We start from the raw sequence: 24,395 nt of genomic DNA, 5'->3' as shown, positions 1-24,395 counted from the left end.
AAGCAAATAATCATGTGTTAGTTTTTAACTTTTTGGTTACAATTTTTCTTTCTCTTTGTAAAATTCTAATGCTGAAAAGAATTCTAGTGTCAGAAATGATCAGTAACTGAATTCAGTTCTCTAGTGAAAATAAAAAAGATAATTTGGGCAAATAGTACAGAGTTGTTAAATGCTGAATCTAAGTTCAGTAGAAGCCACCAGGTATTAGGAAGAATGAAGAGTATAGTGGAGGTCATATTCTTAGTAGTCACCTTGGATTGGGTAGTAGAAAATGAAAGTAGTTTAATTGGGATCTGGAAAGAAGCAGACTGCCCTTTGGTATTCCTTTCCTTTTTTGAGGAATTCAGTTTAAATATGAGTAGGGTTGCTAGGACTTCAAAACAGGAATTTAATTAAGTAGAACTGTTGATACTGATCAAAAGTGGTGGGTTCTTTGCCAGATGCACTCAAATGGCCGATTCCTGAGACATTAGGGTTTCAAAGAGATAATTTATTGCTAATTGTGAAGCAGGAGATCAGTGGGCCTGTTGACCTAAAAATCTGTCTCTCTGAACTACAGTAACTCTGATAGTTTTAGTGTGTCAAAAGATGGGCAGGTTTTAGCATAATGAGAATCATGGCTTGAGATGACAAGGTTAGAGATGATCCAATTATTGGGTATGTGCTAGTTCATTACATGTTCAGTCACAGTTTGTCCATAAGAAAACGGAGATATTAATATGATAGATGTGATTTTAAGTACTATAATGAGGTATAAGTCACATTTTAAGCTACTGCACTTGTCAGGCAGGCCAGTTTTGGTTAAATCCAGCTCTATTGTGATAATTTTGGAATTGGGGTGAGTTAGTTCTGGCCTCAGTCAAGGCTTTTCATTAATAAACATTAGAGGCTGACTTCAGTGATTTTGAAAAACAGGATAAGGGAAGGTATAATTGTAGGTCAGCCACAAGGTTTTTACAATCACAATACAAAGGCTATATGTTATAAAATTGTTATCAAAGATCAAGGCAGCTGAATTACGATTCAGTAATTTCAGGTATTTCCTATTTTAATATACTAGAAAGTAAAAAATATATATATATATCTATATAATGATTCAGTAAGCCTAATCATCTCTTAGTACTATCTTCTTGGTTACACTATTTTTCTAGGACCCAGTATTTTTCACCCTTTGTAATATATTCCAGCCTGTGGTTTCAGGAACATTTTTAAGTTTTCTTTTTGTTTTTTGCTTTTTGTTTTTTAATGAGTATCCCCATGAAGGGGAGGTCTCTTGGGATCTGGTAGCAGTCTATTTCTTGATCTGAGTTCTGGTCATATAAGTGTATTCACTTTGAGAAAAGTTATTGAGCTATGGTTTGGTACTTTTTTCAATATATCTGATACTTCAATAAAATTTACCTAAAACAGGGTGGTGTGACGATGGCTCAGTGGCAGAATTCTCACCTGCCATGCCAGAGACCTGGGTTTGATTCCTGGTGCTTGCCCATGGGGGGAAAATTTTTGATTTTATGTCTTGGCTTTTCTTAATTTTTATTTTGAATAGATTATTGTATTTCTTTCCCTGGTCAGCAGTTTTACTTATCTTTCTATGCACTAGTTAATAAGTCAGCTCTCTTAAATGCCTATCATGTATGCCAATCTCTTGCTCCCTATCTTTCTTTTATCTTCATCTCTCTTTTCTCTAAATTGGCCATGACATGTAATTTAGAGTGTATTTCAAAGTCTATTTAGTAATTTTTAACAGTTTGAATTTCCTTTCTACTAGTTTTAAAATGTAGCCAAGTTTATTTTTAATAGACTTTTAAGACAATTTGTCCCTCATGCTACCCCCTACTTGCAAAGTTATAAATTGTGGCTGGATCTTCACTGGTTTTTCTCCTCTCATAATCCAATGGCTCGTAAAAGAGCAATTAGTTTTCCTACTCACAGCCGAAAACAACTGTAAGATCCTTTCTAAAGAAAAGAGTCCATAAGTTTCCATTATTCTTCTGATACGGAAATTCCACATAATATTACCTGGAAACCTTATTTTACTTCTTGTTTATACAACTCTATATTTTGTTTAACAGCATGATTCTGGAACAGAATGCACTCCAGGAGAATCTAAGAATTTAGGACAAAAAGAAAATGGCAATTACATCATGTATGCAAGAGCAACATCTGGGGACAAACTCAACAACAATAAATTCTCACTTTGTAGTATTAGAAACATAAGCCAAGTTCTTGAGAAGAAGAGAAACAACTGTTTTGTTGGTATGTATATTTTCCCTACTTCTATAATATGAACATTTTTAAATATTTAGAAAACTGAAATAATTTTACAGTGAGCATGCATTTACCGACTAACCTAGACTTTACAAATGAACAGTTTGCCATATTTGCTTTATTACATATTTATCAATCTATCCATTCCTCAGTCCATATATTTTTAAAAATAAGTGGAAGACAGTGTACTTTACCCCTAAACATCTCAGCCCACATACATTAGAGTTCAGTATTGTTTGTAGCTCTTTTTGTATGTTTGGTTTTTATATAAGTTCAATGTACAAATCTTATGAATACCATGTATCTTAGCTGTGTAACCCAAACACCTGTTGAGATTTAGAGCATTTCTATCATCCCTTCCCAATTAATCTCTGTTCCCAGTATTCCCTCAGAAGAAATCATTAATCTTCTTTTACCATAGATAGTTTTACCTGTTTTAAAACTTCATATAAATGGAATCATACATTATGTACCCTTTTGTGGAAGGCTTCTGTCATTCAGCATAATATTTTTAGATTCAGCTGTCACTCTTTTGTCCCTTTTATTGTTGAGTAGTATTGCATTGTTTGAATATGCCAAAGCGTGTTCGTGTACTGTCTAATTGCTGGGCTTGTTGGGTTTGCGCTAATGTGAATAAAGCTGCTGTGAAATTCGTGTATCATTCATGAAAACATGGACATGTATTTTTATTTCTCTTGGATAAATTACCTAGGACTGGAATTCTCGGATCATGGGATAGGCATACATTTGTTTTTTTATGAAACTGAGACCTTTCCTCAAAGTGGTTATTTGAATTAACATTTCCATCAATTACATTTGAGATTTCTGATTGTTCCACACCCTTGTTAATTTTGTTTTTGTAGCACTTTTTAATTTTAACCATACTGATGGGTGTAGCATCTACATTGTTTAAAGCCATCTTCAACAAACAGCGAAGATATGTAATATTTTGTATTTATTATATGATATATAGTTGTAAAAGTTGATTCATTCTCCCTTATCAATGTCTTTAATACATTCAGTTACCCAAACAATCTTGAAATGAGTAGAGGGCACAAAGTGGGAGCACAAATGTTGGAGTGATTTTTTTAAATTCATGATTCTTTGTTTCAGGTACTCATATGGGCTCCTTATGCATTGAACTATATCTCCTTTATTAGTACCTTTTTAATTGTGGCTTGTCTTATAATTTGTTTGGTTAATACTGTCAGTTATGGCTATATTCAAAGATCCAGATCCTGAGATGTACCTTCCTTGTTAAAAGTTTAGCAGTTATTAAATATGCACTAGAAATATGTGAGCACAGTTAAAGGGGAGAGTTTTGGGGAGAAAGGTAGTGGATATCCAGAATAAATGCTTTGGACTATGTATTATACCAGAATTCCCTATGGTTCATGCCCAGTAAAAGAGAACTTTATTCTATACTTGCAGATGGATTCATAAAAATTTTCAGGCTTTATATTAATGGATAAATTTTATAACATCTGAAATGCTGTTTTCCAGATTTCTGTCCCCCAGTCTGTTTCTCAGATTCCTTAGACATTAGCAGAGAAGACTGTTTCTAGGTTAATTTTCTGCCTTAAAATGAAAAGTTCTTTCTTTGATTATTTCTACCTGAAATATATGTTTTGAGGGGAGGTGTGTGTGTGTCGGTGTGTGTTTCTTTTTTAAAAAAATTAAATTTATATATATGATGAATTATTAAAAATGAAATTATTCACAGGTCAAGATGTGATAAACATACTGAATATTATAGTTAATTTACAGGTCAACATTTAGAACTTCTATGATAATCAGTCGGTGGGATCATTAACATTTAAAACCTGACTCTGTATTCACTTTCTTCACAAAAATTGATAGGTAAAAGTGGATGAAATTTTCTTAAGTGTTTTTTACACCATCCCACTGCAAGATTAAAGTTTCTTTTGTTCCTTATTGATACAGTGCTGGCACTTTAAAATTATCGTAGTCTTAAGAAGAAATTTCAGAATTTGTACCAACTTGATACAGGTTCTCTATTTGACTCATAAATTTATTCCTCACCAGGGACATTCGTTTGTCTTCTCCAGGAAGAATGTTGTTGTTTTGTAACTATATTTGAGAGTTCATAAAGAAGTTTGGGTTAAAGAATGAGATAATATATTTTTAGCTGCCTGTGAGCCCAAAGTTAAGAATTTAGTATCCTGATCACTGATGAATTACTTGTGAAAATTTAAGATAAAACTTAGTTAGAAGATAAAGTAAGGAGAGAAATTTCTAAAACATTAAAAAAATATTAGGTAAAGATAGTTTGTGTTCACAACAAAAGAACTTTCAGATACTATTTTTAGAATCTTCTATTAGAATACATGCTTTTCAACTTTATTTTGTTTGGTAAACTGTAGACATATTCACCTTAACTGATCAATGGGAATTTTCTGATAAAATAAAACAAGTGGCCCTAAAACCCTAAACTATTAAGATGCACAATAATATACTTCCTGGCTGTTTTAGCTTTATAAAAATTAATGTATGATGACATTAAGGGGTGATTCTTTTTTTGTATATACCTTGGTAATTAATTCAATATTTATTTATTGCATGTCTCTATGAGCCAGGCACTGTTACAGGCATTGGGAATTACATGCATGAACAGAACAAACAAAAATCCCTGACCTTATAGGGTTTATATTCTAGTAGGGATAGACAGGTAATAAATATGTAAATAATATAGTGGGTTAGATGGTAATAAAGTAAAGTAAGAAAGCAAGGGGCATGGTATTAGGGAGAGTAGTAAATAAAGTAAAGCAAGAAAGCAGGGGCCTGCCTACATTTATGCATAAAGAGACCTTAAAGATGGATTGAATACATGAAAGCAAAGAAAGAATTGAGGGAGATTTCCAGATAAGCATGGCCTTTTTTAAAAATTAAAATTTTTCTGAGATAATTGCAGATATATATGGAGTTGTAAGAAATAATACAAAGTTTTCCCCCAATAGTAACTCTTGTAAAACTATAGTGTTGTATCAACTAGGATATTGACATTGATACAATCCACATAGCTTATTCAATATTTCCATTTTTATTGTTCTCATTTTTGTGTGTATTTAGTTCTATACATTTTTATCACATGTGTAGGTTCATGTGTCTACCACTCTTTCGTAAAACTCATTTATAACCACTCTTCACCTGTCTCCTGCTACCCCTGCCCCCACTGATCTGTTTTTAATTTCTAAAATTTGTCACATCAAAAATGATTTTATAAATGGAATCAGACAATATATAATCCTTTGGAATTATCTTTTTCAATTGGCATAATGCCCTGAAGAATCGTTTAAATTATTGCTCCTTTTTATTGTTGAGTAATTTAGATGATATGTATGTACCACAATTTAACTATTCAGCTGTTGAAGAACATCTGGGCTGAAAAGACACAGAAGCTGAGAGAGAAAGCCACAGAAGCAGAGAGGAAGCCACTGACATCAGAAGCTGGAAATGAAAACTTAAAGAGAGGTTAGAGTCTTGCAGTCACCGCCATGTGCCTTGCCATCTGACAGAGGAGTTGAGGTTCACTGGCAACCTGTCTTCAGGAAGAAGCCATGATCTTATGAACATGAGAGTGATGCATGAAATGGCTTCAAACCAATGCATCCTACAAAACTATCTTAATATATTCTTAATATTATTTTAATTGGCCAAAGTGTGTGCTTAGATGTAAATGAAAAACAGTTTATGGAGCCCTAACACCGACACTTCCTTTGCCATGCAGTAGCAATTCTGCATTAGATCCTTAAGTATGCTCATCTACCTATTACTGATAAGATCATTCACCAAGGGGCCCAGCAGGAATTGGAAAGAAGATGTTCCAGTTTGAAGCTTTTATGAACCCCAGAAAAGCCATGTCCTTTAATCCTTATTCAGTATTGCTGGTTGGAATCTTTTTTCTTGTTTCCATGGAGGTGTGATCCACCCAGTTATGGGTGGTAACTTTTGATTAGATGGTTTCCATGGAGATGTGTCTCTACCCATTCAAGGTGGGTTTGCTTACTAGAGCCCTAGAGCTAGTAAGAGGGAACCATTTTGGAAAAAGCTTTAGAGCCACCAGAACTGACAGAGCCACCAGAACTGACAGAGCCAACAGAACTAACAGAGCCCACACAGCTAGAGGCCTTTGGAGATGAAGAAAGAAAACGCCCCTGGGGAAGCTGTTGAAGAAGTGTGGAAAGAAAGCTAGCAGACATCACCGTGTGCTTTTCCAGCTGAGAAAGTAACCCCTTACATCATCAGCTTCTTGAGCCAAGGTATCTTGTCCTGGATACCTTCATCTGTACATTTTTATAGCCATATCTCAATTTGGACATTTTCACGGCCTTAGAACAATAAACTTTCAACTTACTAAATTCCCCCTTTTTAAAGCTAAAAAAAAGAAAAAACCGCACAAAAACCCAAACATCTGGGCTAGTTCCAGGTTTTGGCTATTAGGAATAAATTCACTGAACATCCGGGTGCAGTTTTTTGTATGAACATAGGTTTTTATTTCTGTGAGATAAATGTCCATGAACGCAAATCATTGGATCATATGATAATCTTTCGCTTCATTTTATAAGAAACTCCCCAACTGTTTTTCATTCCTGCCAGCAATGTATGTGATCCAGTTTGTCTGCATGCCAACATTCATGTTTTCACTATTTTTTATTTTAGTCATTCTCATTGGTGTATAGTAATCTCTCATTGTGAATTTCCCTGATGACTAATGATTTTGAACATCTTTTCATATTCTTAATGGTCAGTTGTATATCCTCTTTGGTGAAATGTCTGATCATGTTTTTAGGCCATTTTCTACTTGGATTTTTTTTTCCTGTTGAGTTTTAAGAGTTCATTATTGTTTGTAAGTTTGCAAGTATTTTCTCCCAACCTATAGTTCTTTCTTCTTCATAGACCATTTTGCAGAGCAAGAGTTTTAACTTTTCATGAGATTCAATTTATCAATTTTTTCCTTTATTGATTGGTTTTTTCTTTTGAAGACTTCTTTTTATTTTAAAAGGACAGATCAAAATTAGACTGAGTTTATTATTATTTCTGTTGTTATAAGCAATGATAATTTTCCTAAAGCTTTTTTTTTTTTTTTTTCATGGGCAGGCACCAGGAATCGAACCCGGGTCCTTGGGCATGGCAGGCAAGCACTCTTACCTGCTGAGCCACCGTGGCCTGCCCTTTCCTAAAGCTTTTAATGTAGAATTGTTACATAAATTCTTCGTTTGTAAACTGAATTTTCACAATAAACTTTTTGGTTGAGGTTGATTTGTAAAAACGAACATATTGCTTTGTAGGTATACTAGGGGAAAAAACGTGTTTCTTAAGTTATAATGAAATGTATACTTATTATAATTTTTGCATTTTAAATAACACCTTTGCTGTATGCTTAAGGTGTTAGCAAATAGCTTATTTGGAGAAATAATTCTATTTGTTAAGAAAATGAATGTGTAGCAAATATTTCTTGAGAGGTTTTTTTACTTTATAGCTTTTCCTTTTCTCCTAAATTACGTCACATAAATTATACAATGATTGTTGCTATACTTTACAAATCATTATTTGCTTAGTTGTATGTAGGTGCACATGCCTACTTCTAGTTTTAAGGGCAAAAGAGGTGGTATAAAATAAAAGAAGGAAATGCGGCTTCAATGACCTATAAAATTGCCTTTAATATTTATTTATGTGTTTAGGGATAAGTATGAACTTTGTGAATATAAAGCCAGCATTTCTAGAACATTTTTAAGTCAAATGTACTACATTTGTGTTTCTTGTGCTTCAGATGTGTTCCCTTTTATTATTCAGTTCTCAATTTAAAGCCTAAATTGACACTTATTTTTTCCATATCCTCTTACATTTTGATTTTGTATAGTAGAAGGAAAAGAGCATCAGATTTTAGACCTAGGAGACCCTAAGTTTAGTCTGTGTGTTTTCCATACTGTAGTATATGGTTGTCTGGCAAGTCACAAATTCTCTATAAGTTTTCTTTTCTATAAAATGGAGGCATTTGAGTGTTATAGTTCTCTGCAGATGTTTGTTCTGTGATATGAGCTTTTAAAAAGTACCATTTCTGTTCCAATTTTAAACTCCCTTGATGAAAATCAAAGACCTTTAGAAGACAGTCAAATAAATATTCTAAAGTTATTCACTTGTTTAGACCAGGCAGTCCTAACCTTAATCAACTAAGGTTGTTCCCATTAGTGATATGCTCTACGGGAATACAAAAGATATATATAATACTTGGTTTTTCCCTTAGGTAGCTTGGTCTAGCTGATGAATAAAACTAATGTACTTTTTAAAAAAAAAATTAACTTATTGACTAGGATATAATCAGCCAGATAGAATATGGGAAATTCCATAAGACCAAGTGACCCAACTTAAATAAATAAGTTGAAAATAAAAAGACAGGGAGGAAATCTGTTGTATATTAAAATAATTTAAAAGGCATGTCAACCAGAAGCAACCATGGGGTAAGTGACTGGGGGTAGTGTTGATTTACATTTTGTAAAGAGACAGTTGGGGAAATTGAACACGGATTTGTTAGATTTGATAATGTTGTTATGGTCAGGTGTAGAAAAAAATACTTTTTAATTTTAAGAAATGCATCCTGATGTGTTTACAGGTGTTATTGTATGTAAGGTGGGATTGGTTTTAATACTCTTTAAAAAAAAAGATAGTCAATGAAACAAGAACATCATATTGTTGATAATTAAATGAGGAGGTACAAGGGGCTTGTTTTACTATTTATTTACTACTTTTATGTGTATTTAAAGTTTTTTGTAATAGAAAAGTTTCAATTATTTTTCCTGGTTGAGGAAGCATTATCTTAATTAGTATATTTGTGATAGAAATAGTGCAGTCATGGTTCAGTAAAGTTCATCATGGCATGGCCTAAATAGTTACCACTTCTAGGTACTAGCAGATGAAACTTCATTATACAGATAAAGAAACTGAGCCCCACTGCTAGAATTAGGTCTCCTGATTTTTGTATTCCTAGTTCTGCTTTTCTTATTCACAAAGTTTTCCTCTCTCCTCTTGTTACAGAGCTCTAAAGAGTTTTTGAATTCTCAGTAAAATTAATGTATGCATGCATTGCTTACTTTGTTTTGTTGATTTTCTCAGAATCTGGCCAACCTATTTGTGGAAATGGAATGGTAGAACAAGGTGAAGAATGTGATTGTGGCTACAGTGACCAGTGTAAAGATGAGTGCTGCTATGATGCAAACCAACCAGAGGGGAAAAAATGCAAGCTGAAACCTGGAAAACATTGCAGGTACCTTGCTAATTCTAAAGACGTTAATATTTTGTTATAATTGCCTGAAGGCAGAAACTTAAAACTGAGATTAAGAGATGCATATGGCTTTGAAACTTTGACTTTGTTTTTTTGTTTTGGAATAAAATTGGTTAGTGTACTGTTTTTGGCAGCTAGAATTACTTGTAATAGTAATTTGTGTGATGGGTTTTTTAAAAAGAGTATGGAAAGGTACTTGATAAAAAAATATTATTTAGTTCCTAACTTTAAAAATGTGACTTCTTCCATATTTTAGAATCCTAACTCTAAATATTGAGGTAATATAGAGTATATAGTTTTTTTTTTTAACTTGGTGTCATATAATTATTGCTGTTACCAAATTACTTTGGGAGTTACAGACAAAAATAGTGCATATATAATACTTTTTAAATGACTGGTCTGTGTCTCCTGTTTTGATTTTATCTTTTATCTGCAAGGAAAACTCATGTTAGCCACTATATTATATAACTGAAAAATGCTGCTAACTGCCTAATATTAAGTCCATTTTCTATTATAACTTTTCACTAAAGTCAAATAGAGTAAGAACACTGTGTATTTTATGCTCGATTGTAAAGACACAACCCTTAATCACCTTTCTAGCTTGTTAGAATATTTATATTTAATAGCCTTTCAGCCCAATATTTGAAATTGTATACCAGTAACATGCTTACCATTTAAAAGATGAGTTTTATTATTAAGAATTAGGACCATATGTAAGCACATAAGAAGCATCCTAGGAATTTACTTTGTTTAATGATTACTGCGTCTTCTAGTCCAAGTCAAGGTCCCTGCTGTACAGCACAGTGTGCATTCAAGTCAAAATCTGAGAAGTGTCGGGATGATTCAGACTGTGCGAGAGAAGGAATATGTAATGGCTTCACAGCTCTCTGCCCAGCATCTGACCCTAAACCAAATTTTACAGACTGTAATAGGCATACACAAGTATGCATTAATGGGGTAAGCATTTGGTTTTATATGTTTTTAACTTAATTTTTAAAAACCTGATTCTTCAGAATAATTGTTGGCACTTAAAGCTGTATAGAGAACGTAATAATCTTGATTCCTATTTCAATAACTTTCCTTTTCTGTTCCCCACAAAGCCATGAATGCTCTGTGTGTCATAAATACCAGGTGTCATTTGATTAGTTACTTACTTGTATGTCATCCTTCCGACTATATGTATTTGATATTCTCTAGTGATACATAGTTCTCCAACTAGGCATCTGACTTTTTCTATACTACTTTTAAATTACAATGAATTAATATTTCAGTACCCTAAATTAAAGAAATCTGTTCATTCTCTGAATGTGAAGCCTTTAAGGTCTTCTTGGCTAAATCACTTTTCTCTGTATGAAGAAAATTTCATTTTTCTCTTCTAATAAAGAAATTATTAATTGTTTTGATTTCTTCCTATTCACCCATTGGTGAGGGAGGGATTCCTGCCCCAGGCTTATGGGGATAGTTGAACACATGACAGCTGCACTGGCCTTATAAGATTGACAAGTTTCTTAGTCATATATATTCATAGCCAGGGGGAGGAAGAGATTGTACCCCATATTGGGCCACACAAGGGTTGTACCCAGAAACAATAAAAATCCGGGGGTTGTGAAAGACAGGCTTTATAGTATCATGAGGGTGGGGTGACCCCTGGTTCCCACAGGACAATGTATGATTGGCTTGTTTGAATAATTCTTCAGGCTGGCAGGGAACTGAAACCCTTTACTCAGGGATAAGTAGACACTGTGCTTGGTCTTATGATAAAGAGAAGATCTTGGCTAGGGGACTTTATCTTGTGGGAGTAGGATAGGGATGGGAACTTGCAGTTAGGCCCTTACAGCCCCTCCCAGTTTTCCCCAGATGTCAAGGCAGCACATAATGCTAACTTGAGGCTTACCCCCACAATAATAACATCAAAGAACTGATGCTCATCTAATCTCTTCTTCTCCTTTTATATCATTTAAGTTTTTGTTTGTAAGTTGCTGTATCTCTCAAGGTTACCACCTCACTTGCACTTATTTTGAAATGTGCTTATTTGACTCATTTCAGATACTAATCTGTGCTTTGTAGTAAAGACTTTCATTTAAGTAACATTTATATTTCTACTTATTTTGGTATTGGAAGCTTAGATCTGGCTGTCTGTCATAATGAACAATAAGTTTGCTTCTACAGAGGTTAAATAATTGGTTTTTTATCTTTCTTCCAGCAATGTGCAGGTTCTATCTGTGAAAAGTATGGCTTGGAGGAGTGTACTTGTGCCAGTTCTGATGGCAAAGATGATAAGGAATTATGCCATGTCTGCTGTATGAAGAAAAGTAAGGTTTATAAAATACAAGGGTATAAAATATGCTTCAAAAACCCTTATTTTCTCCTAAATGTTAAGTTTTAAACTTTAGCATACAGTTTGAACAGCTAAATATGTTCTCTTGAGGGATTTTTAAATGTAGTATAGCATTGTGTCTCTAGTGTTATGTTCCCTTCAGATGTTTACAAAATGTAAATCTCAATGAGAAATCACTAGCTTTATGGCAATAATTTATATAAACATTATTAAAAGTTTTAAAGCCATTATAGACACTCAAAAATTGCTGCTTATTTGCTTATAAGTATTGCTTATATTTGACATTTAATGTGAATTACTAATTTTGTTATCCATCCTAACTAATGAAAATGTATTTGTATGTCATGATAACAATTCTAGGCAGCATTTTCCTTCCCTCTTCTCTCCCCAACCGGCCTATAAGTAAATCTGATCTTCAGCTTATATTTGGCTCTTCTTTTCCAGTGGAGCCATCAACTTGTGCCAGTACAGGGTCTGTGCAGTGGAACAAGCAGTTTGGCGGTCGAACCATCACCCTGCAGCCCGGATCCCCTTGCAATGATTTTAGAGGCTACTGCGATGTTTTCATGCGATGCCGACTAGTAGATGCTGATGGTCCTTTAGCTAGGCTTAAAAAGGCAATTTTTAGCCCAGAGCTCTATGAAAATATTGCTGAATGGATTGTGGTAAGTAAAGTTTTTATTGATACAGAAACTTAACTTAAAATGGTTTAATTATAGTTTTACTTGGCCAGAGATCACCAGTGTTAAGAAATAATGATTTCTTTCCCATTTATACTGAAATCACTGTATCCAATGACTTGTAAAGTTAAAATAATACCCCAGATATTATTTTCTTTGAAATGTGATCAGATTCTCCACATGTGTGTTGTCCATAGATTGATTAATTAGATGACGTGAGTCATGTATTTTTACTCTGTACCTAGTTCATCTCCTGGATGGGTTATTTCCTACTTTGGTCCAGATGATTATTGGCATTTTCATGGGTCTTTTTCCTTGAGTTGTTCTGAAAAGCCCTGCCTGCTTTTTTTATTATTATTATTGTGAAAAATAACATATATATACAAAAAAGCAATAAATTTCCAAGTACATTTTAAAAAAATTTTTTATTAATTAAAAAAAATTGCAAGAAACAAACATTCCCAACACATACACTCAGCAATTCACAATATCATCACATAGTTGCATATTCATCATCATGATCATTTCCCAGAACATTAGCTTCAATTCAGAAAAAGAAATAAAAAGACAACAGAAAAATATAACAAACAGAAAAAAAAAAATTTTACAGACCATACCCCTTACTGATCCCTTTCATTGATCACTAGCATTTCAAACTAAATCTATTTTAACATTTGTTCCCCCTATTATTTATTTTTATTCCATATGTTCCTCTCATCTGTTGACAAGGTAGATAAAAGGAGCATCAGACACAAGGCTTTCACAATCATACAATCACATTGTGAAAGCTATTTCGTTATATAGTCATCATTAAGAAACATGGCTACTGGAACACAGCTCAACATTTTCAGGCAGTTCCCTCCAGCCTCTCCATTACATCTTGGATAACAAGGTGATATCTACTTAATGCATAAGAATAACCTCCGGTATAACCTCTCGGCTCTGTTTGGAATCTCTCAGCCATTGACACTTTGTCTCATTTCACTCTTCCCCCTTTTGGTCGAGAAGGTTTTCTCAATCCCTTGATGCTGGGTCTCAGCTCATTCTAGAGTTTTTCTCAATCCCTCAATGCTGAGTCTCAGCTCATTCTGGGATTTCTGTCCCACGCTGCCAGGAAGATCCACACCCCTGGGAGTCATGTCCCATGTAGACAGGGGGAGTGTGGTAAGTCTGCTTGCTGTGTTGGCTGGAGAGAGAGGCCACATCTGAGCAACAAAAGAGGTTCTCTTGAGGGTGACTCTTAGGCTTAATTTTAAGTAGGCTTGACCTATCCCCTGTGGGATTAAGTTTCATATGAACAAACCCCAAGACTGGGGGCTCATCCTATAGCTTTGGTTGTCCACACTGCTTGTGAGAATATCAAGAATTCAACTGGGGGAAGTTGAGTTTTCCCCCATTCTCACCATTCCCTGAAGGGGATTTTGCAAATACTTTCCCACTCACTGATCAAATCACTCTGGGATTCATCAGGGCATCACGTGGACAAACCAACAAAATCTCATGTCCTACACAAACTTCCATGTACTTAAGGTGTTCAATCAACTATCTACATAAGTTATATTAGGAGATGCCCTAGTCAAAGTATAGATTTGTACCAAATAAACATTTTTTGCTTTAGTCTTCCACATTAGTTGAAATTTTAAAATATTAAGTACCATCTATTTTCAGCACACTGCAGTAATGACATTCTTTTGTTCTTCTCATGCAAAAACATTTTTTAAATTTGTACATTTAGTCACTATCATTATACACTCTAGGCATTCCTAGATTACACCATCTCAATCTTTATCGTCTATCTTTCTTTGTGATTTCATTTATGCCCCAGCCCTCCTCCCTCTATCATTCTCATATGCAGCTTCATTCAGTGTTTTAACATAATTGTGTTACAGTTAGGTAATATTGTGCTGTCCATTTCTGAGTTTTTATATTCAGTCCTGTTGCACAATCTGTATCCCTTCAGTTCCAATTACCCGATATCTTACCCTATTTCTATCTCCTGATGGTCTCTGTTATCAAGGAAATATTCCCACTTTATTCACTAATGTCAGTTCATATCAGTGAGACCAGTGAGACCAGTATTTACCTTTTGTTTCTGGCTAATCACACTCAGCATAATGTCCTTAAGGTCCATTCATGTTGTTAGATACTTCATAACTTTATTCTGTCTTACAGCTGCATAATATTCCATCTTATGTAAATGTCACAGTTTGTTTAGCCAACTCTCTGTTGGTGGACATTTTGGCTGTTTCCATCTCTTGGTAATTGTTAATAATGCTGCCATAAACATTGGTGTGTAAATGTCCATTTGTGTCCTTGGCCTCGTGTCCTTTGAGTAGAGACAGGGTCCTGTTTTTTAATCCATTCTGCCAGTCTATGTCTTTTGATTGGAGAGTTTAATCCATTACCATTCAGTGTTATTACTGCATGGGTAGTACTTTCTTCTACTATTTTGCCTTCTGGATTTTATATGTCATATCTAATTCTCCTTCTTTTTACCTTTACTCATAGTCTTCCTTTCTATACTCTTCTCCACACCTCTCTCTTCTGTCTTTGTATCTGTCTCCAGTGTTCCCTTTAGTATTTCTTGCAGAGCTGGTCTCTTGGTCACAAATTCTCTCAGTGGTTTTTTGTCTGAGAATGTTTTAATTTCTCCCTCATTTTTGAAGGACAATTTTGCTGGATATAGAATTCTTGGTTGGCAGTTTTTCTCTTTTAATAATTTAAATGTATTATCCCATTGTCTTCTCGCTTCCATGGTTTCTGCTGAGAGATCTGCATATAGTCTTATTGGGCTTTCCATGTATGTGATGGATTGCTTTTCTCTTGCTGCTTTCAAGATCCTCTCTTTCTCTTTGACCTTGGACATTCTGATTATTAAATGTCTTGGAGTATGTCTATTTGGATCTGTTCTCTTTGGGGTACGCTGCACTTCTTGGATCTGTAATTTTAAGTCTGTCATAAGAGTTGGGAAATTTTCAGTGATAATTTCCTCCATTAGTTTTTCTCCTCCTTTTCCCTTCTCTTCTCCTTCTGGGACACCCACAACACGTATATTCATGCGCTTTACATTGTCTTTCAATTCCCTGAGTCCCTGCTCATATTTTTCCATTTTTTTTCCTATAGTTTCTGTTTCTTGTTGGATTTCAGATGTTCCGTCCTCCAGCTCAGAAATCCTACGTTCTGTCTCTCGAAATCTACCATTGTAGGTTTCCATTGTTTTTTTCATCTCTTCTACTGTGTCTTTTATTCCCATAAGTTCTGTGATTTGTTTTTCAGACTTTCGGTTTCTTCTTTTTGTTCTTTCCTTGCCTTCTTATATCCTCCCTCAATTCATTGATTTGGTTTTTGATGAGGTTTTCCATGTCTGTTTGTACGTTCTGCATTAATTGTTTCAGCTCCAGTATGTCATTTGAATTGTTGGTTTGTTCCTTTGACTGGGCCATATCTTCAGTTTTCCTAGTGTGATTTGTTATTTTTTGCTGGTGTCTAGGCATTTAATTACCTTAATTAGTTTATTCTGGAGATTGCTTTCACTTCTTTTATCTAGGGTTTTCTTGCTGGATGAATTTGTTGTCTATCTGTTCTTTGACATTCCGTTCAACTTTATCTGAACCTTTAACTTAAGTTTTGTTTAACAGAGGAGAATTTTTCAGTTCGTGTTTTCTTGTTTCTTGCCCTGCTTGTGTGGTACCTTTCCCCCACACACACTTAAGAGGGTATACTTAGATATTATAGACCCCAGACAGATTTTCCCAGACCAAACTGGCCTCCTATCAGGAGGAAAGAGTCACCTGCGTTGGTTTTCCCTGAGGGTGAGACCCAGCAGGTTGAAAAACTTTCCTGTGAAGTCTCTGGGCTCTGTTTTTCTTATCCTGCCCAGTATGTGGCGCTTGTCTGACTGCAGGTCCCACCAGCATAAGATGATGTGGTACCTTTAACTTTGGCAGACTCTCCCTGCTGGGGGCATCGTGGAGACAGAGGAGAGGTTGTAGGCTGGTTTTAATGGCTTCAAATTACCAAGCCCTGGTGTCTGAATTCCATGATGGAGGGATTCCATCTGGGTGGGGCTTCAGCCCTCCCCTGGGGAAGGCACAAGCTCCAGATAAGCCCCAAAAGAGCTCACTTCTGCCTATGCCTGGGGCAGTTGCAGCCTGAAAAGTCCTGCCACTGTATCCAGAGGCAGTCAAGCCTTTGTAGATACACAGCCACAAAAACCTCTGTTTCCTTGTTTTTTTTCCTCTCCCCTTTTTCTGTCAGTCCTGCCCCCTTGGTGCCGGGGCAAAAATGAGCAACCTCCGCTTTGATCAGGTTCACCTAAGCTGGGGGCCTATTTTTAGTAGTCAGAATTTGTTAATTAATGCCACAATTGGTGTTTGGTTGTGCTCAGCCCCTGCTACTGGTAAAGTCTTTTCCTTTCCCCTCTGGGAAGCGGCCTGTGGGGGAGGGGTGCTGGCCACCGCAGCTTTGGGAACTCACGGTTCTGGGGGGTGCTCGCAGCCGGTCCAGCTGGTTCAGACTGGGGTATGCTGTGTGTCGGGTCACTATCGTGGCTCTGGGAGCTATTCTGTACTGTTTCTGGTTATTTAGTAGTTGTTTTGGAGGATGAACTAAAATGCACACATTGTTAAGCTGCCATCTTCCCAAGTGCATTTTAACAAGTAGTTATACAACAGATCTTAAAGTTTGGTATGAGTTATAGTTCCACTATTTTCATTTTTTCTTCTAGCTGCTCCAAGACACTGGAGACCAAACAAATATCAATATATTGATTCAGTGTCATATTCATTTGTTAAATCACATCTTCTCTATTATATTCTTCCATCTCTCTTTTTTTTGGCATGTGCAGGTTCCTGGAATCAAACCTGGGTCTCTGGCATGCCAAGTAAGAATACTGCCACTGAGTCACCATTGTACTGCCCTCTTTTTTTTTTTCTTTTTTTTTGTGAAAAATAACATATACAAAAGAGCAATAAATTTCAAAGTACATTGCAGCAATTAGTTGTAGAACAGATTTCAGAGTTTTGTATGGGCTACAATTCCACGATTTTTTGTTTATTTCTAGCTGCTCTAAGGTACTGGAGACTATAAAAAAAATCAACATTCTACTTCACTTGTTAAACCTGACCTTTTCTCTATTATTCCACCATTACCTCTAATCTTTCTCTCCCTCTTTAGGGGTATTTGGGCTCTGCCCATTCTAACTTTTTCATGTTGGAAAGGGCTGTTGATATTATGGGGATAGGGGGTTGGAACTAGTTGATGTTCTGGAGAGACTGGGCCCTCTGCATTTCAGGACTTATCTTGTTCAGGGACCCATCTGGAGGTTGTAAGTTCCTGAAAAATTACCCTAGTGCATGGAACCTTTGTAGAATTTTAAATAATGCCATAGGTGTTCTTTAGTATTGTCAGAAATGGTTTTGGTTGGGTTTGGCAAGTTATGATAGTAGCAGTGTCTAACTGAATCATGTGTAAGAGTGACCTCCAGAACAGCCTCTCTACTCTATTTGAAAAATTCCCCTCAGCCACTGATACCTTATTTGTTACAATTCTTTTCCCTCTTTGGGTCAGGATGGCATTATTGCTCCCATGGTGCCAAGGCCAGATTCATCCCTGGGATCATCTCCCATCCTGCTAGGGAGACTTTCATCCCTGGATGTCGTGTCCCACATAGAGGGGAGGGCAGTAGATTCATTAGCTGAGTTGGACTTAGAGAGAGAGAGAGGCCACATCTGAGCAACAAAAGAGGTCCTCAGGAAGTGATTCTTGGGCGTACCTATAGGTGGGCTAAGCTTCTCCACTACATACATAAGCCTCATGAGAGCAAACCTCAAGATCAAGGGGTTGGCCTATTGATCTGGGTGTCCCTAATGTTTGACACAGTATCTGGTATTTCCCTGGTGGTAAAGATTAATAATTCCATATTGTTTTTCCCATCCCTCAAGGAACTTTGCCAGTACTTTCTGATTATCTGCTTAATATACTCTGGAATGTATCCAGGCATTACATTAAACTATACGGGATTAAAGTCCCTCATTCTTATTCTGGGCTCCTTGTGTTATTTAAATGATCTGTCCAGACAGGTTGAGTTTAATTATGTGATACTGAAAATTTAGGTTCTGGACAAAATAAACCTTTCTTCCTTATCTCAAAGAATAGGTGAAGTTTTAAAATATAGGCAATGTCTTCCTTACCCCTCTATTCTGACTTATCTTAATCCTGACCTGATCAGCTTTGGTCTTATCTCTAAATACCAGGTCATACATGTATAGAACAGCCCCTCAAATTCCGGAAATAGTAATTCCCACTCTAGACTAAGTGTAACTGTTGTAAGAGCTTACAGTCCAGGCCCCAGTTTTCTTACAAGTATTTTCTAAACGATATCATACACTATTTGCTCTTTTGTTTCTGGCTTGTTTTGCCTCACCAAATGTCCCACATGCTCATTCACATCATTGCATGCCTCACAACTTCGTTCCTTTTTGTAGCAGCACAATATTAGAGCACATATATACACCATTTACCCCTGCCTGCTTTTTAACTTCTCCTTTTGACTCAATATGACAGTTAGCCATCTATGGGTTCTGATTTGCTGAACAAGAGAGATGAAAGAGCAATTGATGATTTTCTAAAGGTTTTCCTCGATCTTCCAATATTATTTCGGAATCTTCATCATGTCTGTATTAGGAAATGTTGAATTTGAAAAATCAGATACAGAGGGTTTTGCAGATCTGTTAATGATTGTGGATTTTCATCCATCATAAATCCACTAAACTATAATATTTTCAAGCCCACATTTCTCTATCTAGCTTGTACAAATGTTCAATTACCTGATATTTTCTTAAAGGATTGCTGGGAACAACTTAAACTTAAATAACTATTTCAAGTTACTTAAATAGTCATGCTAAATGATTACATTAAAATATCAGTAGGAAACTTGCAAATGATGTATCTGGGAATAAGCTATACCTGAACTGAATGTAGTTTGTTTTGGAAATTGACTTTGACCTCAGTCCTCCACCCTCCTTAAGTTATTTCTTACATTTTTTTTTTATTCAGAATTGAGAATGTCTTAAAAGCACAAAAGATATTGTCTGTGTGTTGTCAGTCCTTTTGGTATTTTTTTTATTTATTTATTTATTTTATTTTTATTTTTATTTTTTTATTAACGGAAAGAAAGAAAGAAAAAAAAGAAATTAACACAACATTTAGAAATCATACCGTTCTACGTATGCACTCAGTAATTCTTAACATCATCACATAGATGCATGATCATCGTTTCTTAGTACGTTTGCATCGGTTTAGAGGAACTAGCAACACAACAGAAAAAGATATAAAATGTTAAAATAGAGAAAAGAAATAAAAGTAGTAATAATAGTAAAAAATTAAAAAAAAAACCCTATAGCTCAGATCAGCTTCATTCAGTATTTTAACATGATTACTTTACAATTAGGTATTATTGTGCTGTCCATTTTTGAGTTTTTGTATCTAGTCCTGTTGCACAGTCTGTATCCCTTCCGCTCCAATTATCCATTATCTTACCCTGTTTCTAACTCCTGCTGGACTCTGTTACCAATGACATATTTCAAGTTTATTCTCGAATGTCCGTTCACATCAGTGGGACCATACAGTATTTGTCCTTTAGTTTTTGGCTGGACTCACTCAGCATAATATTCTCTAGGTCCATCCATGTTATTACATGGTTCATAAGTTTATCTTGTCTTAAAGCTGCATAATATTCCATCGTATGTATATACCACAGTTTATTGAGCCATTCTTCTGTTGATGGACATTTTGGCTGTTTCCATCTCTTTGCAATTGTAAATAACGCTGCTATAAACATTGGTGTGCAAATGTCCGTTTGTGTCTTTGCCCTTAAGTCCTTTGAGTAGATACCTAGCAATGGTATTGCTGGGTCATATGGCAATTCTATATTCAGCTTTTTGAGGAACTGCCAAACTGCCTTCCACAGTGGTTGCACCATTTGACATTCCCACCAACAGTGGATAAGTGTGCCTCTTTCTCCGCATCCTCTCCAGCACTTGTCATTTTCTGTTTTGTTGATAATGGCCATTCTGGTGGGTGTGAGATGATATCTCATTGTGGTTTTGATTTGCATTTCTCTAATGGCCAGGGACATTGAGCATCTCTTCATGTGCCTCTTGGCCATCCGTATTTCCTCTTCTGGTAGGTGTCTGTTCAAGTCTTTTTCCCATTTTGTAATTGGGTTGGCTGTCTTTTTGTTGTTGAGTTGAACAATCTCTTTATATATTCTGGATAGTAGACCTTTATCTGATATGTCATTTCCAAATATTATCTCCCATTGTGTAGGCTGTCTTTCTACTTTCTTGATGAAGTTCTTTGATGCACAAAAGTGTTTAATTTTGAGGAGTTCCCATTTATTTATTTCCTTCTTCAGTGCTCTTGCTTTAGGTTTAAGGTCCATAAAACCACCTCCAGTTGTAAAATTCATAAGATATCTCCCTACATTTTCCTCTAACTGTTTTATGGTCTTAGACCTAATGTTTAGATCTTTGATCCATTTTGAGTTAACTTTTGTATAAGGTGTGAGATGCGGGTCTTCTTTCATTCTTTGACATATGGATATCCAGTTCTCTAGGCACCATTTATTGAAGAGACTGTTCTGTCCCAGGTGAGTTGGCTTGACTGCCTTATCAAAGATCAAATGTCCATAGATGAGAGGGTCTATATTTGAGCACTCTATTCGATTCCATTGGTTGATATATCTATCTTTATGCCAATACCATGCTGTTTTGACCACTGTGGCTTCATAATATGCCTTAAAGTCAGGCAGTGCGAGACCTCCAGCTTCGTTTTTTTTCCTCAAGATGTTTTTAGCAATTCGGGGCAACCTGCCCTTCCAGATAAATTTGCTTATTGGTTTTTCTAATTCTGAAAAATAGGTTGTTGGGATTTTGATTGGTATTGCATTGAATCTGTAGATCAGTTTAGGTAGGATTGACATCTTAATTATATTTAGTCTTCCAATCCATGAACACGGTATGCCCTTCCATCTATTTAGGTCTTCTGTGATTTCTTTTAGCAGTTTTTTGTAGTTTTCTTTATATAGGTTTTTTGTCTCTTTGGTTAAATTTATTCCTAGGTATTTTATTCTTTTAGTTGCGATTGTAAATGGGATTCGTTTCTTGATTTCCCCCTCAACTTGTTCATTACTAGTGTATAGAAAAGCTACAGATTTTTGAATGTTGATCTTGTAGCCTGCTACTTTGCTGTACTCATTTATTAGCTCTAGTAGTTTTGTTGTGGATTTTTCCGGGTTTTTGACGTATAGTATCATATCGTCTGCAAACAGTGATAGTTTTACTTCTTCCTTTCCAATTTTGATGCCTTGTATTTCTTTTTCTTGTCTAATTGCTTTGGCTAGAACTTCCAACAGAATGTTGAATAATAGTGGTGATAGTGGACATCCTTGTCTTGTTCCTGATCTTAGGGGGAAAGTTTTCAATTTTTCCCCATTGAGGATGATATTACGTGTGGATTTTTCATATATTCCCTCTTATCATTTTAAGGAAGTTCCCTTGTATTCCTATCTTTTGAAGTGTTTTCAACAGGAAAGGATGTTGAATCTTGTCAAATGCCTTCTCTGCATCAATTGAGATGATCATGTGATTTTTCTGCTTTGATTTGTTGATGTGGTGTATTACATTAATTGATTTTCTTATGTTGAACCATCCTTGCATACCTGGGATGATCCTTTTGGTATTTTTGTAATATCATTCTACAATAAAAATTTTGGAGTTGTCCCCAGAGTTAAAATGCCATTTATTAGTCATGCAAAGAATAATGCTTTGCATGTTAGAGTATGTCATTTTTAGATATATAATGATTTGATTCAGAAGATCTGGATTTTAAACCAAGTAATTAAATAATTGACGTATCCTACGTCTCCTTAAAACCCTAGTATGTTAATCGTTTTTGTACCCCTGTGCTTGGTGCTTAAAAAATTGATGTCTTTTAAATTAAAGATCCCTTCTGGCACCATGCTGCAGTAGAAGGAACACAGGCTGGGAATCACACTAGGATTCAAATTTTCCTTCTAGCATTTGTCAACTCTGACATTTCTTGGCTCTTTACTTCTCTGCTTTCAACTTCAGATCCAATTTTTTTTTCTGATTATCTCTAATAAGAATGAGCTGAGAGTAGGCAATGGTGGTTCAGCAGGCAGAGTTCTCACCTGCCATTCCAGAGAGCCAGTTCAATTCCCAGTTCCTGCCACATGCAAAAAAAAAAAAAAAAAAGAATGAGTTGAAATTTGTATACTTGTCTACTATAGAGGTTGCAGAAAAAGAAATCTGCTAATGAGGATCCCTAAGTTATGTTGTCCTGAGTACATTTTGTACCAGGTCACATCTGTGGATTTTTTTAGCTGATATTTTAGATTCTCTAGATAATAAATCATATCATCTGAAAATATTTTTTCACTTTTCTTCATTATCTCTAATTATGACTCTGAATTATTTAGTACTTCAAAACTCATTCATTCCTATTTTTAAAATATTTACTATAAGTGATTTTTTAACTATTAATGTGGTGAGTTATATAAGTCAATTTCTCTTGAATTGCCTTCTTCTAATAAACTCTATTTATTGTATATTATCATTTTAAAGTTTTAAATTGTTTGCTTTTTTTCACAAAGGCTGTTTGTTTTTTTTTTTAAAGCTGTGATTATATTTTGTACTGAGGATTCAGTGAAATGCTTTTTACAGTGAATTAGCAACATCCCGAACTTATGCTCTGGAACTGATTAATCATGCATTTTTAAGTTTCCATGGATTTGTCCTGAATGTCCAGTAGTGCATGCTTTCATTGCATAACATTTGTTCATATTGACATGCCACTCTTTTCAGATTTATCAGAAGTTAATATTTCAACAAGAATCTTTTTCATTTTTAAATTAACTTCTGCGATCATATTTTGCTCTAATTTTATGAACCCAAGTATTAGGTATCTGATACTTTTTATAAATGAGAGATTTATAGCACTGTTTTCTAAGAGCTTCACAGAACACTAGTTCCATATGATGTTCAATGGATTTGGTTGTCAAATGAATCTGGAAAACACTGTATGCTATATTCTCCTTTTGGAGTTTTGTGAGAATATTGTGAGAAACCCTGCAACAAATAAAACTTTGATTTTACAAACACAAATTGAAGGATATTCCAATGTAAAATAAATAGTCTGTAATCTTCAAAAGTATCAAGGTGATGAAAGCAAAGGAAAGACTGGAAAACTTGCAGATTTAAGGAGATTGAAGAAACATGATAGCTAAATATTACGATATGATTCTCAATGGGATCTTTTATAAAGAACAATATTAGGGCAAATGGCAAAACATGAATGGGGTCTGAGAAATAAATAGTAATATTATATTAGTGTTACTTTCTTGATTTTGATGATTGTGTTGTGGTTATCTAAGAAAACATTGTGTGTAGAAATTATGTGTTAAAATGGTCAGAGATGGCAATGCCTTATCCTGGCATAACTATACTCTAAGATGGTTTCAGATTTTTAAAAAATTCTTTATACTCTACTTGCAATTTCCAAAATAAAATCTTTTTTTTTTTTTTTAAAATACAGGAGAGGCTTTATGCTTATTACACAGGAGAGTGGCCTGGGTATTTTGGCACAACACACGTTTTTATTGTAGCATCTATTACTATAATTACATTGCTTGATGAACTACATAGTACAGAGGTAGTAGGCTGTATTATAATGTCCCAGATCATAGAAAATCCTCTTAAATGGAAGTTTTACTAGCAATAAGTAGCAA

General features: G+C 35.2%; 1 protein-coding gene across 3 annotated transcripts in view; it reads left to right on the top strand.

The window, feature by feature from the left end:
• The window catches only part of ADAM10 (ADAM metallopeptidase domain 10), a 216,527-nt gene that overhangs the window by 186,586 nt on the left and 5,546 nt on the right, over nt 1-24,395 (top strand). For all 3 annotated transcript variants that reach the window (XM_077128032.1, XM_077128033.1, XM_077128034.1), the window contains 5 exons: nt 2,073-2,256; nt 9,400-9,550; nt 10,342-10,525; nt 11,772-11,880; nt 12,351-12,571. In XM_077128032.1, the coding sequence (XP_076984147.1) occupies nt 2,073-2,256; nt 9,400-9,550; nt 10,342-10,525; nt 11,772-11,880; nt 12,351-12,571 (849 nt within the window). The remainder of the gene's footprint in view (nt 1-2,072; nt 2,257-9,399; nt 9,551-10,341; nt 10,526-11,771; nt 11,881-12,350; nt 12,572-24,395) is intronic.

The sequence above is a fragment of the Tamandua tetradactyla genome, chromosome 14, assembly GCF_023851605.1.
Source record: "Tamandua tetradactyla isolate mTamTet1 chromosome 14, mTamTet1.pri, whole genome shotgun sequence".
In the NCBI taxonomy this organism is placed as follows: Eukaryota; Metazoa; Chordata; class Mammalia; order Pilosa; family Myrmecophagidae; genus Tamandua; species Tamandua tetradactyla.
The sequence above is the reverse complement of the archived record's forward strand: the minus strand, read 5'-3'. Positions and strand labels throughout refer to the sequence as shown.